The following is an 18,409-nucleotide window of genomic DNA, read 5'->3' on the forward strand; positions in this document are numbered from 1 at the left end:
ATCATTTTGGATCCGATTGACTTATAAATTCCGTTTAAGTTTTAATCTATATAACCGCTATACCTCTGCTCTGTGTGCACGTTTCAGCTCTGTCAGGTAAACAGGGGGCGCAACAGCCCCCCTTTTCCTATTTTGAGCGTTGATTTACGCAGAGTACGAAAGTTCCCAAAAATCGCCCGGGTAAAGCGTTATTAATAGGTTAGTTCCTATTGGATTTGATATACTGAACCCAAACTTAGAATACAGATAACGAAGCTTACGTCTGACGCTATGCTTAACCCTTATGCCAAGGCTTAGAGAAAAATTTATAAGCTTCGTAGTTCCTATTGGATTTGAAATATGGGGCTTAAACTTTGAATATAGGTAAAGGTGGTTACGTTTGGCACTATGCTTAACCATATTAACACGCGCCAAGGCTTATAGATCCTCCACGAATTTTCTTCGTAGTTTGGACTGGATTTGAGATACGGGGCTCAAACTTTTAATACAGTTAAGAGGCTGAAGTTTGACCCTATGTTTAACTCTTTTAACCCGCGCCAAGGGTTAGTGACCGTATACGAATTTTCTTCGTAGTTCCTATTGGATTTGAGATACGGAGCTCAAACTTACAATACAGATAAAGAAGCTTACGTCTAACGTTATGCTTAAGCCTTTTAACACGCGCCAAGGCTTACAGAATAATTAATTAATTCATCCATGCGGAACTAATATTACGGCCTTGGCCGACTTGTTCAACTTAAAGTTACTCAGGGATGGAGGTTATACATTTGGGAAGGTGCCAAATCAAAAAAGTAGAAAGAGTGCCGCCTAGTGAGAAACTGGAGAACTTAAAAAGCGCGTGAAAGGGCTAGTGGGTTTATTGATTTCTTTGTCATTCGATAGAAACGCTACTGCCATGATGTGCCATCTATATTAAGTTTCGGTGTTAGCCAATTCACGTTTTACCTAATAACCCCCTGCGTGTGCTATGCGATCTGAAAATATCAAATTCGTAGCAGAAATAGCTTTTCAATTATTAATCATGGATAAATTAAACGCCCTCTATAAATTTATACATTGAAAGAAAACATGATTTTTTAATTTTTATTTACAATTTAGCAAATGTCCAATACACAAAAATTCTGTAGGAGATAGGAAAATAACAAAATATAAATTTATCATAATCTTATACATGTAGGAGTTTTTCTCCTAATGATTTTTGAAATTCTTGTACGCAATATTCGAGGGAGTTCGTCGTAAATGTTTTTTGAATTGTCACTAGTGGTTTTCCCACCTTCTTCGTCACAGGTGTGTCCAATTAATATCCTATACATTCGATTAATATTAAGTAAGGTTGTAGGTATTAAAGTATACGGTGTTTATTACTTATGATAAATTTTCTGATCTTCTGGCGCACTGGACCAGACTGTTTCCGAGTCTTGTTCTTCCAGCGGGATTGTTATTAAAACTATTTCATCCTCAAAAAGTATTTTATTTCCTGAAAGGGACCAACTGAAGGGTAAAGAGTCTACGCGCAATGAAGTTCCGTCTACACTAATACGCGTTCCATTGCCACGTTTATTTTCGACTATATTTACTGTTCAAGTCAATTACGTTTCAATTCCCAAATATTAAATTTTTAATACAAATGTCGTGTAGCAAGTAATAACTGAAGCCTCCTCTCAGCTAACTTTAGTTCATTCTTGCTTTTACGGAATTTTAGGTTTGATTATATTGATGGATTTAAGTTACCCACGGATCCCGATAAAATTTGATTTATTATTGAAATCAAATTATTCACCTTGAATTAAAATGAAAGAAAATGAAGGGGCTGCCTGTAATGGCGTTTTTACCTGGCGTTTTAAGGATAGTGACTGAGACCTTTTCACCTGGCTTCAAAAGACCTGTTGTCGGGTTAGCTTGATAACTTTCAATGTTGTTCGGTTGCATCTTGCATAAATGTTTAATACTAATGTCAATTTAAGTTCGATATTTTGGAATGTTAAACTTTATACGATTTGGGTACATTTGTTCGAATTTCATTCGGCCGAACGGTGGTACAAATGTCCGAATGATCATTTGTCCGAATGCCGGAAAACAGGATCGTATGTCCTAAAACGTATTTCATTTGCCCGAAAAATTTATCACAACTTTTGTTGGTGATTTAGTCGTTCAATTTATGTTACTTTTACTGGTGAATTTCATTTGTTCGAATACTCGTTTGTCCGTTTTTTCGAACATTAGGAATTGGTTGTTTTTTTTTTAAATATTGTTAATATAAGAAAATAGTAACATTAACGTGAACCTAACCTAACCTAACCTAAAATATCCACAACATTCAACGCAATTCCCACTTACTATAGCAGCAATTAAGGAAAGACAACTTGAACAAACAACGATATTTACAATGTAGTTTTTTATTTTTAATTCTTGCACTTAAAAAAATCCGAACCAAAAGAAAACAGCAATAAGAAATACTAATTTAGCGACAGAATTCGGACAAGTGATGCTACCGATTCGGACGAATGAAACAAACAAGTTGTCCAATTCGAACAATTGAAACGTTTGTTATTTCGGCGGTTCAGACGAATGAAATTCGAACATTTGTTCCACCGTTCGGACGATTGAAATTCGAACAAATGTAGCTACCGCAATACATACCTTAAAAGCTACTGTTTGTTCATTGAGGTTTTCAATTTCAATAACAAATTTTTTGAAATCGATTCTAAAAGTGAAATTTATAAATATTCTTATTTTTTTTAATTACTGCTGATTTTTTGTAATTTCAGAATTTAGGGTGGTTTTTGGTCATTTCAAAATTTTTAGGATGATTATTGGTCATTTCGGAATTTTTAGGGTGGTTGATCCCCGATTTACCATGAACCTTACAGTGTAAAACTTGAAATTGTGTTGCAGTTTTGCACCGTACAGTTTATGTTAAAGCCATGGTGTTTTACGTTGAAGAAACGACAATTTGAGTATAGGGAAAGGTACACCTGGAAAATCTTTTATTTGTCGATGGATTAACTAAATCCAAGTTTCTACCATGTAGGCCTAAGTGAAAATTTTATAGCTTTCGTGTACAACTCACGTGCTGTTGAATAGCAACGACCTTCTAACATTTGACGATGTTCCCTGATTGGTGTTCATTTTCTCAAATATGGCCGAAACTGTGGCCCAAACACAATGCAAAGATTCTAACTTAAGTAAAAAGTTAATTGAATAGGCAAGTATAGCCGTTAGGGCTAAAGTTTAAGTACTTTTAAGACGATAACTTTTCAAAACTATTTTCGTGGCGCGTGGCGCGGGCATAAATATAACGTTTGTATTTAATCGTTGCCTACGTTATTATAAAGGACCGTGCACGGTAAATTTATCCTACTATCATAGAGCCATCTTTCGTGAATCAGAACCAAAGAAACAAGTCGTCGCATCGTTAAAATGAAGCAAACTTGTCCGGAGGCGTGCACAGGCCTTTATTATTTCACTGTTACCTAACTGCGCCAAACTAAGGTCACCCGAACCTAAATTAACTGTTTATTTTAAAGTGTCTATTATAAAATAAATATTTACGCAATCAAGAAGTATCGATATTACACGGTATCATAAGTGTCTAATATGGTTACATAAGTGTGACACTTCCTATTCTTCACGTGCGAAAGTTTTTCTGAGAGCTATTCACAAGACAGATTGCATTACAGGCTTTGTCGCCGTTTCGCGTCCGCTTGCTAACGCGTCACACGTAGCCTTTGACAGCGCTTCGCTAGAGGGAGATTTTCTTCTTGTGATGAATGTCGTCCGCTAATTCATTCTGCATTCTGCAAGAGATTCAAGAAGTTCTGTCCATTCAGACGTTGTGGCAGGCAAAAAAGACCAATAATCCCGACCCTGAGCAGACCAGCCTATACGTTGATTCGGAATTGCACTTGATGGTGATTATGAAATCTCCAGAGTGGATTTAGGTCACTCCACATGTGGTTGAAGGGGCTATTTCTAGAAAAGGAACACTCGTCGGGGTTTCCGTCAGACACGATGCTTAGCTAGTTGCCAAAATAAAATTGACGTTCCATATCTCATCATGAAGAGCTTGACGGAGAGTCGCTCGAAACGGATGGAAGTGGTAACGATCAAGAATCCTCCAGACATGATCCCTCGTTAAGCCCAGGTCCTCACTGGCGCGTCTAATGCTTGCCTGAGGGTATGGCACAAAGTAGGCTAGGGCAGTGTCGTTCATGTCGAGGTTGTGATGGCCTAGTCAGCGGAACCTGGAATTGATATTTCCATTGTTGTTGAAGTACCAAACATCTGTTAGGATAGCGATTTGGAAACAGCTGGATACCTCTAGTAGTGTTACTATTCCCTTGACCGAAAAATAATGTGCCCATTAACTAAAGAGCGCTCTTGGTGAGTACAAACAAGCGTACACGATTGGATTGAGAGACTGATGACAGTTAATACTAGTTCCGCTTTAAATTCTAATTGAAAACCGACTTTTGTACAAACTATTACGATACAAAACTATTGTTGAACAAAATCAAGTTCTAATTAGACAACGTTTTTACAAACTTATAAACGTTATCGCAAACCTGGATATTATTGAACATTTGATCTCATATACAAAGTAATGTAATGTGTTATGCTGATAAGCTACAAATTAGTCAGACAAGAAGTAAACTTTAAATTTTTTTTAACGAGGCTATTGCCTCCTATAACCGACTTGCTATTTTTCATTATATTTGGGGAAAATCGGTCTTTTGCAACAGTAAAAAACGTATTTGTACATATTCAAGCGAGGGGCTAACCAGTAAGAATTTGCCTGTACACCGATTACGTAATCATTAATGAGTACAGATGAGTACACATGATTACGTTGAGTACAGAATGATTACGATGAGTACAGAATGTTTACGATGAGTACACAGGCAACCCAAAACTTTAAAATTGTTACGGGTGAGTAATTGAGTACCGGATAATTTCAATGAATACGCGTGATTACAGATGTTTACGCGCTATTAAAAATTATTACACGTGATTACAGATGAGTACGCGTTATTTCATAACGATTACGAGTGATTACAGATGAGTACGAAGATAACAAATGATTACGGGATTACGAATGAGTACGTTGATTACAAATGATTACGGGATTACGAATGAGTACAAAAGATTACGGAAGATTACGTAATCATTACAGTTAGGGTGTACACCGATTACGGGAAGTGGTTAGCCCCTCGTTTTCAAGTATGTTCTACAACTTTGCCATTGACAGCTTTCGTCTATCACCTACCGGTCAAAACATACATTAATTTCCCAACACAAGACAAAAATATAGCTTACCATACTTTGATACTGTACTGATTAGTCTCAAACTAATAGAATATGTGAAAAAGCTTTTTGATATGACTTATGGAATGCGGTACAACATCCTATCGCTAAAGACTTTATGGTCTCACCATGTACAACTGATACTCTAGCGGCTAAACATTCAGCTGGTGGCAGTAAAAGCGAGGGGCTGATCACTCCGCGTAATCGGTGTACAGAGCCGTACCTTTGACTGTACTAATGGGATTACGCGTAGTCTTTGAAGTCCCTGCCTTTGGCAGTGCTAATCTAAGCGTAAATATTTTCATAATACTCAAATTTGCAACTGTGTAAAACACAAATCAAATCATGGTTGGGCCAACGTCGGCAAAGTGGATAAATCTATAAAACTAGTATGCCAGTTTGGCCTGAATAATCATTAATTTGGCTAGAGTATAATTCATTTCTCAGTGGTTTTTTTAAAGTTATGCCACAGATTAAAATGCATATTATTAAAACATTGATATTGTTTGATCTTTTCTTACTATTATGTCTTCCTCAAAATTAATTTAAATACTTATATTCTTTAGTAATAAAATTAATTTAAATACTTATATTCTTTAGTAATAAATTTAAGAAATAAATTTATATTGCCTTTTATTTGGCGGTTTTTGAACTACAGTAGGAATCTTTGCTTGCCCGGCAAACCTGTTAAAAATGACCGTTAGAGAGAAAAATTTAATCAAGTCGTCAATCAACACGTGGGAGTCAGGGTGATTATATCAGCTATTTTAGTTGGTTTTGTTTATAATATCGACTTGGATTCATATTTCTAAAGGTATTTAATCAATTCTTAGACAATAATTGTGTGTTAAATTTATTTATCACGACTATTAGAAGATTAAATAATATAAAATTCCCGGCGTGTTAAGCATAGGCCTACTCTTCGCCGTCTTCGGTAGTACCGCCAATATTTAAGCCTTGGTCATAATGGAGAAAAAACAGCAAAAGTCGCCTTACAAATATGAACAGGATAAATTAAAACTTATTGTCCATGGAAGCGATATAATGTTACTAAATTTAAATAGAAGACATACGCATGGAAGTCTGTTCACCTCGCTTAGTAGATGTGGGAGGTATAATGGTAGGTGTGATGCCCATTTGAAAGGGCTATTTAAGATTGTGGATGACTCTGTTTTTGCTGGCGTAAAACTGGACTTAAGTTCTTCTGGTTTGTCTTATTTTCCAATAAAAAGTACTGAAAATTTAATTTTATTTGATGGTATAGCTTTTGGAGGATGAAATTAGAATGGAAGCTGTGAGTTGTCCAAGTTTTTTACTTAAGTCTGGGTGATAGAGAAAGACTATGCTCATTTATCTTTTTTTGTTGCAACGGTTTTTCGCTCTGTTAAATTGAGAGACTTGCATATATCACTGTACTAATTTATAGTTATAATTAAATTTAGATTTCAATATTTTAAAACAAATAAACAAGTTTGCAAGGTGGGGAACCAAAAATTTTAAGGACTCAACAAGAGCAATAATGAGAAAGCGCCTTTCTCATGAGATTTATCTTTCTTGCAATTGGAAGGGTGCTAATGACAAATTTGCATTCGAAGATCTGAAGCTGAAGTGTGTAATAATAGATATGATTAATTTTATCCGAGTTTAATCAATTCAGACAAGTGACTTGGGTAATTTATTCGTAGATGCCGTTTAAGTTAGCGCAAACCCGAAAGTTGTGAAGGAAATCGAGGTTGGAAATACTATCAAAACATGGTTTAAACATGCAAAGGACAGACAAGGTGGTCGTCAAAGAAGAAGTTGAAAAGTAAAGGGTGCATACAACACTATTGCAATTTGCAAATGGCAAAGATAAAGTGGAAACAAGTGAATGAAAAAAAAACATTTTTAGTATTTTAGTACGGGTAATACAGCTTAATTTTGAAAGATAAAACATTTTGTTATAATAATATAGTAAACTGAACTGGGGAGGACATTTAGTGTTTTGTAAGAAATTTATTTACTGTGATAAATAGTGGCCTAAAAGTTTACAAGGCTGATAAAATTATGCCTTAGCATTTTGAGATACGTATATTTTATATAAGAGTTTCTAAGATGTGGTCTGTAAAATTGATCGCGGATTCGTTTTGGTTTTTAAAGTTTCTTAAATTTTCATTATGTTTTGAAATATTCAGACGTTTTATGAAGATCATATTTTGTGATAAAATTAGTGCCGAATATGAATGTAGCCCCCAAAACCACATTGCCCGGAAGATTTCATTTATATTATTTTTTTATTTTCAATATTAATCTTAGAAAACCCTTTTTTGATGAGCTTTATAAAAACGATAATAAACTCAATTTATCTCTGAACTAAATTTTTCTTTATGACTTTATAAAACAAATCTGTATAATTTTGTGTAGAGAAGACAAAACTAAATTGGTCGGCAAGACGGTAGGGCCGACTGATAAACAAGATGAATGAATAATGGTAGGGCCGACTGATAAGAAAGATGAATGAATGATGGTAGGGCCGACTGAGATACAGTTGTGAATTAAGAGTTGGCGGGCTAACATTTATTGGGGTGGGCCACCTGTCCAAAAATAAGTCGGGCCGACAACGACATAATGACTCAAGGCCGACCTAAAACCGTGCAGTCGGCCGACGGTGACATTTGGACCGGGTAGCCTACTACGATCCGACTTAGTCGGCCGACCCTTTTTAGACGACGTCGGCCCGACCAAAATTTGCTACTGGGGGTAAGCCTGATTAAGTTTCTTGCACTAGCCTTTTCATCTCTCTGCAACAAATACTCTCTCAACATATGTAGGCATTGGCTTATAATTCCCACCCGTACACCCAAAGGCAATGAAAATAGAAGTTACTAAAGAAAATTAAGGGTTTATTGTTACCAATTGGTATTTCCTATTGGTTCATTATTGGATGCTGCAAGAAATTGTTGAACATTTTCATTTTCGCTATCATCTTCATTGTCATTATATTCAGGATGATCAGCCAATAAGGGTTCAAAATTATAAGGAACAGCTTCAAAATGATCTATTTCCAAAAATAAATAGACATAAACAGAAAGTCTGGCATTAGCGGTATTCTGTACCTTTCCCTTTGGTTTTCTTGAAATCTAAGGTGCAAACCCCCAATTCTTCCCACCCTTAGAAAATTTTGGTCCGAAATTTGTAAAAGTAGTGTTTCGCGATGCTACACACCCTGGTGGGATTTCTTACAAGCTCTTTCCGTAATTGCAGTTCTAGATGGCTCGGAAAAAAACCCCAGCTCAACCGCCGGGAGCAGTGGCTCACTCCTATAATCCCAAGCGTCTGGGAGGCAGAGTTTGTGTTTGGCCGTTTGAGGACGACTACCAATCCCCCAACGGGTGGTCGGAATACTTCCGCCACGCGTGTCCCTACCCCTGTCCCCACGTATCCCCCCGTTGGCGTGGCCGTTACACATATCTCGCCCCTGATTAATCAAGTGGACGAGTGGACTGAAATGTCCCACACTTTACAATACACTAAGAAAGGAAAAAAATCCCAGCTCAATTGGCATAAATGCCTATAAACCAGGCAAATCAGTGTAATTTTTACGTAAAAGAGTTGTTTGCGACTGGAGTTCAAACTGAACTCGTTGAAAGTGAAAACAATGAAGACAAAAAAAACCGAAGCGTTAGATAAGTTAGACCGAGACTTAGTGGTTGAATCTGTTGTTATCCTCCTCGAATTTTTCTTTCCGCAATGCAAATTGAGAAACCATATCTTCAAGAAGTTCATTGTGTTATAACACAACTAAAACTAGGGCTCGGCGTTCGGATAAGAAATTTTCGGTTCTTTTATATCCATATCCGAATATTATCCGAATAAAAACTTATTTGTTACATATAAATTCGTATAATAGTCGCGAATAATATCCATAAATAAACAGTTAATCGAATTTTTATGATTAATTGCAATTTTGGTGGTTAATTTATCTAAAACATTAGATTTAGGCTACGAACAATTAGCTGCCAGCTATTTCGCGGAGAGCGACGTTTTAAAAACCAGTTTTCGCATGTACGTCGTGCAATTCCCTAAATTTGTAACAATCCGCGAAAGCGATCGGCACTGAAGAAAGGGGATAAAGTAGTTACTCAGATTACACCGCGATATCTCCCAAACACTGACCCAATACAACAAATTGTCTCTGGTTTTGTTTTGCCCCTAGCTCACGAAAGGGGTGAGGTTAGACACGGTCAACTATGACACTCGCGCAATAGCGGCCAACCCATTCGCCGAAATTCCATGAACAAGGATTTTCCCACTATAAACCAAGCTATAAACCGTCGGCGTTCAGCACCACGGTCGTTGGGTTGGCCGCTATTGCACGAGTGTTAAAGTTGGCCGTGGGTTAGGTAAGTGATTTTCTTAAGCCTTAGGAAAATCACATCCTTCCCAGATATTTTCTTGCACCAATGGCTTTTTACGTCATCCTGTGCCCGATCGCTTTCCTTGCTTATTTACTACTAAAAAAACATGCCTGAACAAAATATCAGTTTTGAGTATGAAAGAGTAGTAGCCAGGTTAACCTCAGCGCCCCCTATACAAGAATACCATTAAAAGAGGTACCAATCAAACGCACCCTTTACGCACTATTATGCACCACAGAGACATTATTACGCACCGTTATAAATAAAAAGTTATTCAAATTTTAAAGTGGGGAAGTCAGGCTAACCTCAGCGCCCCTACACGTGTATCACCTTTAAAAAGGTGTCAATCAAACGCACCTTTTACATTGAAGTGGGGGGGGGGGCTATCCTAATATCAACCTCTCCCGCCTTTGAGGAAAGGAAACACCTCCGATCATGTACAAATCAAAAGCCCCCGTTTCGCACCATTATGCACCACAGAGATATTAATACATCGCTCGGCAGAATCCGCTGCGTCGTTTCGATAGCGACTGGCACTGCATGGTTGTACTAATCTGTTGTTCTTTGGAAATAGGTTTCAAGACTGGACCTCCTGATTCTCTTTATGACAAGCTACCCTTCGGTTTATAATAATAATAATAATAATAATCAGCTAGGCTAATACCCAAGGCACCACCTTAGGCCTAAGTCATCGAGCGACTTTTAATGCCATTAATTCAGGTGGCCGGGTTACAACGCGTAGGAGGGTGGTGGCAAGCCCCTTCAAGCCACGCGAGCCAACAGCTCCCTACACTTACTATTACCGTTAACCTCAATAAGTTAAGAACATTCGGCAGCACTCACGGGCTCTACTTATACGCGGCGGAATACAAACGCGTCCTGCTCGCGGATGCTGATAATCCTACACCATACGCGCGTTCTCCGCCCGTCGTCTGCGGTCGGCATACGTAAAGATCTTTAAAACGCTTTAGTCCCATTCGACCGATATCCCATTCGACCGAAGGCGGTTTTTGAGGTGTCCCATTCGACCGAATTCCGCCGAAACGTGCGGTTTTTATGTGTCCCATTCGACCGAACGCTTTTATGTGTCCCATTCGACCGAACGCTGCTATATAAATTGGCTTTTGCTATGTTTTCAATTTAGTTACTGAAGTCGTTTGCAATGGAGCGGATAGCTAATAAAGGAGGGTATTTATACATCAATAATAATTATTTATTCCGTCTTAATCTCAAAATGAAGTAGCACTCTCCCTACTAGATGCAGTAGCTATGAATTTAGCTAGGCCATTTTAATATCTTTGTACTATGCATTTATTTGAAAACAAAATGGAATGAGCATGAATTATATTTTTATCTTCACCTAGTCAAGAAAAGTAACTGAACCAAAACTGAAATAGTAAACTTAACCAACTCTAACCTAACCTAACCTAACCTAACCTAAACATGGATCTTCGATAGTACATACCTTATAAATAAAATACCAAATCACCCCGCCAATTGGGCTACATTTTAAAATTCTTTCGGTCGAATGGGATTTCGGTCGAATGGGAATAAACGTTTAAAACAACGCGTCTTAGATGACGTTTAACATTGCCGATAAAATTATGAAAGGTATACTTTTTAATAAGTTAAAATATTTTAGTATGTTAAATATCTAATATCTTTTAAAATAGGAAAGAATGTGAATGGAAAATGTATTTCAAAATATTGGGGAAATATTTTGGTGGTTTTTCTAAAAACTTCACCTTATCACCAAAAGTAACATAAGGGTCTTATAGGAATTCTACAAAGAATCATAAGTGAAAGAATTGACAAGTTAAATAATTCAAGATTTCTAATGTGAATTCGTAATATCCAGGATTGAAAATGCTTCTAGAAAAATTATATTAATTATGAGGTTAATTATATATTTAAAACTTAGTTTGTACAAATATTTCTTATCCTACTAGAACCACTGTGATAAAGAGATAAACCTTAATTTTATTGGTTTATCAATTTTTTTAATATAAATATTAAATTTATGACAAATAAAAACAATAACAAATATGCCCAGAGGACTTTAAACATAGGATTTCCTGTCTTACTTTTTATAATTGTGTTTATGTTATTATGTAATTACAGTAGTTAGTTTTCTTATAAATTGAATTTTAAATTAAAACCCAAATTTATTTTCAAATATTATTGTATTCAAAGTAAAATAAACATAAATCATATACGCTTCAAAATTATTTCTTATTTATTTTTAATTGGCTTGAAGTTCAGCATGACCATAATCATATCTATTTAAAAGTTGCATCTGTAATGACTAAAATTTTCATAGCCTTCAAAAACAGCTTTGTCGTTAATATTTTAATGAAAAACATTATTTAAAGCTTTCACAATGTTATAAAATTAGATTACCAAATGTGTTCAACATTTTTCCAACATAATAACATTCCAACTAATCGCTACTTTTGGAAAATATTTGAAGAATACTTAAATGTTTAGTTATTGACTTCGTGTAATGTATAATATTTATATTATTTTAATTAACATTTTAAAATATAAATCCACTATTAGATTATTATGGATACAAAACAGAAACAGGTTTGCTTGTTTCTAAACAAGACTTTGTCTCAGGTTGTGCAATATTGTTAATTTATTTTCCTTCAGTTTTGAAACAGTCTTCAACAATAACATTTATTACCGAGACAATATATTTATCGCATTTTTTAATGAAAATCAGTTAAAATTAGTAATATAATAAGTGAAAAGTATTCGTCAGTCCAGAACCGTTCGGACTGTCCCGACGCAGACTATTCGCCGGATATAGAATTATCGGACAGTTCGGGCGCAGACTATTCGCTCTCGAGAACAGGTTTTCGCATCGTTCTGGACTGTCCGAGCAGTACTTACTCAAAAGCAGGTACTGGCGAGAACCGAATTCCAAATGACTGAAAATTCGTCTGCATATTGCTCTGCGTAGAATCTAGTCTGATACCATTTTGAAAATTTGTAACGTCACAGCTATAGTATTAATAGTGGCCGCCATGACAGTTACCGTTTTTTATCAATAGGCGAATTACATTGGTGACGTCGCGAGTTTCGAATTGAAAGCACTCTATAGTTTTTATTCTTTATCCTTAAACTAAATCGATTATATTTCATTTTGTTTTTCACGGCTAAGGGGGAGAGACAGTGCGCACCTTGCAGTATCAGGCGTATTCTCAGTTAAATCTCAGATAACAATAATTCATTCTTGACTGACTGCGTATAATAAGCATTTTGAAATTAACAAGTATTATTATGAAAATTAGATGGGTTAAGCCTGTGGTACAAAATGTGTACCGAACTTGTAGGAGTGAAGATAGTTTTATTGCGTATAGAGTGCTTTCAATTCGAAACTCGCGACGTCACCAATGTAATTCACCTATTGATAAAAAACGGTAACTGTCATGGCGGCCACTATTAACACTATAGCTGTGACGTTACAAATTTTCAAAATGGTATCAGACGAAAGCACTCTATAGTCTACACTCCTACAAGTTTTCTACAGCTGGCTAAACTAGTCTATGTATATCTACTGCAACAAGCATATTGTGATATTAATAAATGCCAAAAATTCAGTATTATTTTCAAAACTAGACAAGGTTTTGAATTTTTAGTTATTGCCTTGAGAAATCCCAACGAAGATTTGGGAACAATTAGAACATCCTCTACATGTTTTCAACAACTGGATAAACCTGTGTCTTGTAAATAAGGCAAAGAAGTAAGCAACTGTGAGGGGATTAAAATGTAAAAAAGTGAATAATAAAAACAAATAAAATTGGTTTGGCTCCAAATGGATTTTCATTTTACTTTATCGCTATATTTAAGAGTCTACAAGTACAGGCCAACCATAAAACAAATTAACACATTATTGGTTGATGGATCAATGGTAAATATCCTTTATTTTCTATAAAAATTGACAATTTACGGTTATACTTGTTTTATTGTTTTTCCTTTGCTCAAGGTTTATTTTAAAATATGCCCTGAATTAGATTAAAGAGTTCACTAAAATCCCCTAGAAATTAGGTAAATCTGATATCTGTTCAAACCGTCCCTTTAAGCCTTCTTTATCTTCTGGCTATCGAATTATACTTGCAGACACATTATAAAAATATTTATTGAGTCTTTTTAAGATGTTTCTAACACTGTTTTATGTTATGTTAGGGGACTTTGTACCCTAGGAGGGGTTATACAACCACCGTGTCTGTCTGTCTGTCTGTCTGTCTGTCTGTCTGTCTGTGGGTGGGTCTGTCTGTCTGTGGGTCTGTCTGCCTGCGAACGCGTTCGCATTTTCGGGGCAAAGGGTAATCACTGCGTACCCAGTTTCTTAGAATCAGGGAAAAGGTTTTTCCAAAAGCGCCCTCTTTTTGTCATTGGGTGTAATATAATTTTTTTAATCGGCCGGGATTCGAACCCGAGCCCTCTTGCACGACAGGTGAGCGTTCTACCGCAGAACCACGGATATTTTATTTTAGATTAGACTATTCGTGATCCAGTCCCGAACTGTCCGGGAAATTTTTCTGACGTCAGAGCTCTGTCCTGAACAGTTCTTTGAGCAGTCCAGGACCGGCGAATAGTTTTCACCTAATACATGCAGCCAAAGCTAAAAAATCACATACTTTATCCTCAAGACTGCAAGCTCAAGTTTCATTTCTGACAAAGATCCCTGTCATTGTTTCATATTTATTATTTAACTTAATTAGTTAAACAACCTTTAACGTAAAAATTACATTTAATTAGCTTGTAAATTTAATTTATAAGGAAAAACAGTAAATCAATTTATAATTGTGGCCTCCAGCTTGGTCTAAGGACGCCATTTTATTTTTTAAACCCCAAAGCCACCCGGTGACTACTTCCGATAATACTTTAAAAAAAAAACACTTCATAATACTAAGAACCAATGGAAAGCGCCCGCGGTTTTTGAACTGTCGCAGAATGATCTATCATCAAAATAACATGGGTTCAATGAGAAATGGAATACTTACCCCAAGGGGTTTATTATGAACCTCTGATACTACTTAATCTTCGATGCTAACACATTACGAGCCAATCTAGTGAAAACGAAACCTACAAAAAAAATTCTTAAAAAATTCGAATTTACTTATCAACCGTCAATCTCAAAGTTCACCAAATACGAGTCTTCAAGAGGCGCACTTCGACAAACCCTCCTCACATAACTCGGCACAATCCGCTGCGACGTTTCGATACTAATCTGTTGTACTCTGGAAATAGGTCTGTGTATATCATTATTTTTACCTCTCCGAGGGGACAAAGTCCCCTAGGAGGGGTTATACAACGACCGTGTCTGTCTGTGGGTCTGTGGGTGGGTCTGTGGGTGGGTCTGTCTGTCAGGACTGCGAACGCGTTCGCATTTTCGGTGCAAAGTGTAATCACTGCGTACGCAGTTTCTCAAAGGGTTGGCAAAACCACCGTGCGACGGTGAGCGTTAACGGATGCATTTGCGGTTTGGTTTGGATGGTGTTTTTTCGCTCACCGTCGTGACGGTTTGGTGTTTTACGTTTTTGTAATGTTTATGCGTAGGTTGTGAGTGTTGAATTTGTTGTGTTTGTGTTCTGATGGTTGTGCATGTTGAGTCTGTTGTGTTTATATGGGCGTTTTCTCTCCAACTTCTTCTTAATGACTTTGGGACGGACCGAGTGCTGAGTGTAATGCTACCTCTCAACGTCCAATGGCAGGGTTTCCACCAGTTTTACACGGTATTCGTCTTAGTATCAATTTGCGATCGCATCGGGCGGGATTTGAACCCGAGACCTCCTGATTGACAGGCGGACGTTCTACCACAGAACCACCGACACTTGTTACGCCTTATTAAAAATTAGACCTTCAGCTTTATCGGAAGCGTATTTAATAGAGTACGAAATTTTGGTTTAATTGAAATAGAATTGAAATTGAAATTATTGCATCGAAGAAATTCTAATTTAGCGTTTCTCTATTGATTAAAAACAAATGCGCCACCCAGGTTTCGAACCCAGACCATTCGGCTTGGCAGTCGAGCGCTCTACCACAGAACCACCGATAGCTGCTTAGATTCACTGAAATTAAGACAGGCATCGTAAGCATAATAGGTAATAAAGTCTTTTTTTATTAATGAATTTATGAAGGCCTAATCTGGTATTTTTTAAAGGTTAAATCTTGTTTTAGCGCAGTCAGCCGAGATTAGAGGGTTAAAGGGTAGACCCTGTGGGTGGTCCACTTTCTTAACGACCTATATATAGTTCTGTTAATTCAAAGGAGATAATTTAACGTTAATTGCTTTAAGAGGTGGCGGTTAGTCAAGTGGCTCTCTGTGCTTTGTTGATGGTAAGGTTTTTGCTTCTTGTAAATACATTTGGTGTGGATATTTGGATATCTACGATTTCTAACGCAGTCAATGATTTCTTGGGTGTGCGAGTCATTATATGATATTGGAAATTGGACGGCATTGGTCTTTTTCATGTGGTATGCGTCACAACGTCAACAGGAAGTGAACGAGTCGTCCACTACCAGATATCTACGGTATCTTCATCAAGGGCGAGTGTTGAAATAAAATGAGCGTTAAAGATGCGGCAAGTATTTCGTAAGCGAGTAATTCCAAAAAGCCTCTGTAGATATTTCTTTCATTAAAATTTGCTTCGTATTATATTTAACTGATAAACTTGTTCTGTAAAAGGGTTTAATTCAATTGTGCATTGTTATAGTACGTCTAACTTACTGTTGTAACTACTTAACTTATGATATTCTGAATAAATTAAAATTGGTCGTTCGTCTCAATTATTTTAATTATAATTAAAATTTTATACCGGGCGGGATAGAAATGGGTTAATATTTTTAACAAATAACTCTAAATTGCGGAGATATATCTTTAAGGGTTATCTCGAGAAATTAATACCACTAGGGACAATTCTACCGAGGAGAGGTATATTTTGGCTTGCCAACTTGTTTTTTCTTGTTACAAACTGTCGTTACTGTGGATTCTGCGCTGCCCTAAATATATTTTTGTTTTATCGTTGAACTAAAAATGAACGATCAAAGAATTACACGTCAAACAAGTAAACACCCACAGGCGATCCCCTAATAATCGAAATCCTGAGAATCTCCAATCTTTTATATTTTTAAAAGATAATTTAAGAAAAAACATTCTTATATCTTCTTAATTTGCCGGTAGCAGACGCTAGATCATAGGCGCTACATCGGAGTAGCTAGCGCCGTTACGCCACCTAGACTCGTTTCGGTCGTGAATAATAATCTAATTATAAAGTAATGATAATATCAAGAATGTATTTATTTATACTCAGGGAGAATGAATATGTCGAGATTATTTTTAGCGTTTCTCCAATTCCACCCGTTGGGGCCCCCGGTATGCTCCTCCGCTTTAATAAAATAAAATAATACTGCAATCTCATTTGTTCTTAGAAATTACGTTTTTCGACGCGATTATAGCTGCTGCGAAGACGCAAAAAATAAGACCGCCTCCTTTTTTCCTCCCCCCCCCCTTAGCGGGACGGGGTTAGGGCCTCAATGTGTCCGTCGATATAGTCTCGACATATTCATTCTCCCTGAATATAAATAAATACATTCTTGATAATATCAATAACTAATAATAAATTATAATATATAAACTTCATTTTCTACGACTTTATGTAGGCACTTGTGATGACATCAAGTGTCCGTTACTAGCTCTCAGTAAAATATTCCCCAAAGTGACAAACTTATAGAATGATATTATAGACTTATGCTTTTACGCGTTCTTGAGGTTAATAATGTTACAAAGTCTAACAATATTCTTATTTTTTTCTGAATTTTCGTTGGTTGCCATGGTAAAGGGTGTATTTTTTGGTTCAAACTCGGGTGATAAGTAGACCTTCATGTAGCTTGAAAATCCCTAAAAGGGTGGACAAGAATGGGCTTTCGTTTTGCCATGGCAACCAAAAATGTTTTTCGCAACTTAAAAACTGATTTTCTCTATGAAAATTAACTTGGGGAAAATCGAAGATTGTAACAATATTTTTCAAAAAATTAAAAAAGGTTCATCAATTAGATACATAATTCAGATCATGGCTAAATCTGGTACATTTCGACAAATATACGTCAATTTTGGTAAATATGAGTAAATATACATATATTGGGTAAACACGAGTAATCAGTTTTTAAGTTGTGAAAAACATTTTTGGTTGCTATGGCAAAATGAAAGCCCATTCGTGTCCACCCTTTTAGGGATTTTCCAAGTTACATGAAGGTCTACTTACCACCCGAGTTTGAACCAAATCGGAGATAACCACCTCGGGTAGTCTCCTTGTTAGTAAATATCGCCACTTGTGCACCCTCGGAATAAAACGTAAAGGTTGAACGAAAGTAAGCAAATATTAAATGTTAATTTCCCTTCGCTTGTCAACGAAGAAAATTTCATTATCAGCCATTGTACCTAGATTTGGTTCGGTCTAGACGGACCTTAAATGTTCCTCGGCCACTATTAAACTCTTAAATAGGATCGCTGAATTAAATAATACCAGAAGAAAATAGGGGGAAGTACGCTTCTAGTCAGCTTTGGAAAGGCGTAACTTTTCACGAATTTTCGCGCGGATGAATACATCGTTTAAAAAATCAATTTTTCTTAAATTGAACAATTGTAACATATTTTCCTTCTCATTCTCTGCTAATTGAGCTAACGCGTATTTGCTTTC

The 18,409-nt window shown here is 36.5% G+C and overlaps 1 protein-coding gene across 1 annotated transcript; it reads right to left on the reverse strand.

Moving 5' to 3' along the window:
• Window positions 1–1,108: 1,108 nt before the first annotated feature.
• LOC149923602 (uncharacterized) lies at window positions 1,109–3,277 on the reverse strand. The gene is made up of 6 exons (XM_090161303.1): window positions 3,240–3,277; window positions 3,071–3,176; window positions 2,641–2,704; window positions 1,833–1,929; window positions 1,366–1,477; window positions 1,109–1,305 (listed from the first exon to the last, which is right to left on the reverse strand). The coding sequence occupies exons 2-6, from the start codon at window positions 3,127–3,129 to the stop codon at window positions 1,158–1,160; spliced, it is 480 nt and encodes a 159-aa protein (XP_090017429.1). The 5' UTR covers window positions 3,130–3,176; window positions 3,240–3,277; the 3' UTR covers window positions 1,109–1,157.
• Between the last annotated feature and the right edge of the window lie 15,132 nt (window positions 3,278–18,409).

This window comes from Leiobunum rupestre, chromosome 10 (genome assembly GCF_980474605.1).
Source record: "Leiobunum rupestre chromosome 10, qqLeiRupe1.1.hap1, whole genome shotgun sequence".
Lineage (NCBI taxonomy): Eukaryota > Metazoa > Arthropoda > Arachnida > Opiliones > Sclerosomatidae > Leiobunum > Leiobunum rupestre.

Excerpts from the sequence above, each read along its gene's own strand:
- LOC149923602 (XM_090161303.1), bottom strand. The coding sequence starts at position 3,129 with ATGAACACCAATCAGGGAACATCGTCAAATGTTAGAAGGTCGTTGCTA. Across the intron at positions 1,478-1,832 it reads CACTATCCTTAAAACGCCAG|GAAATAAAATACTTTTTGAG; the intron begins GTAAAAACGCCA and ends GGTCCCTTTCAG. Across the intron at positions 1,306-1,365 it reads GATCAGAAAATTTATCATAA|GATATTAATTGGACACACCT; the intron begins GTAATAAACACC and ends TCGAATGTATAG.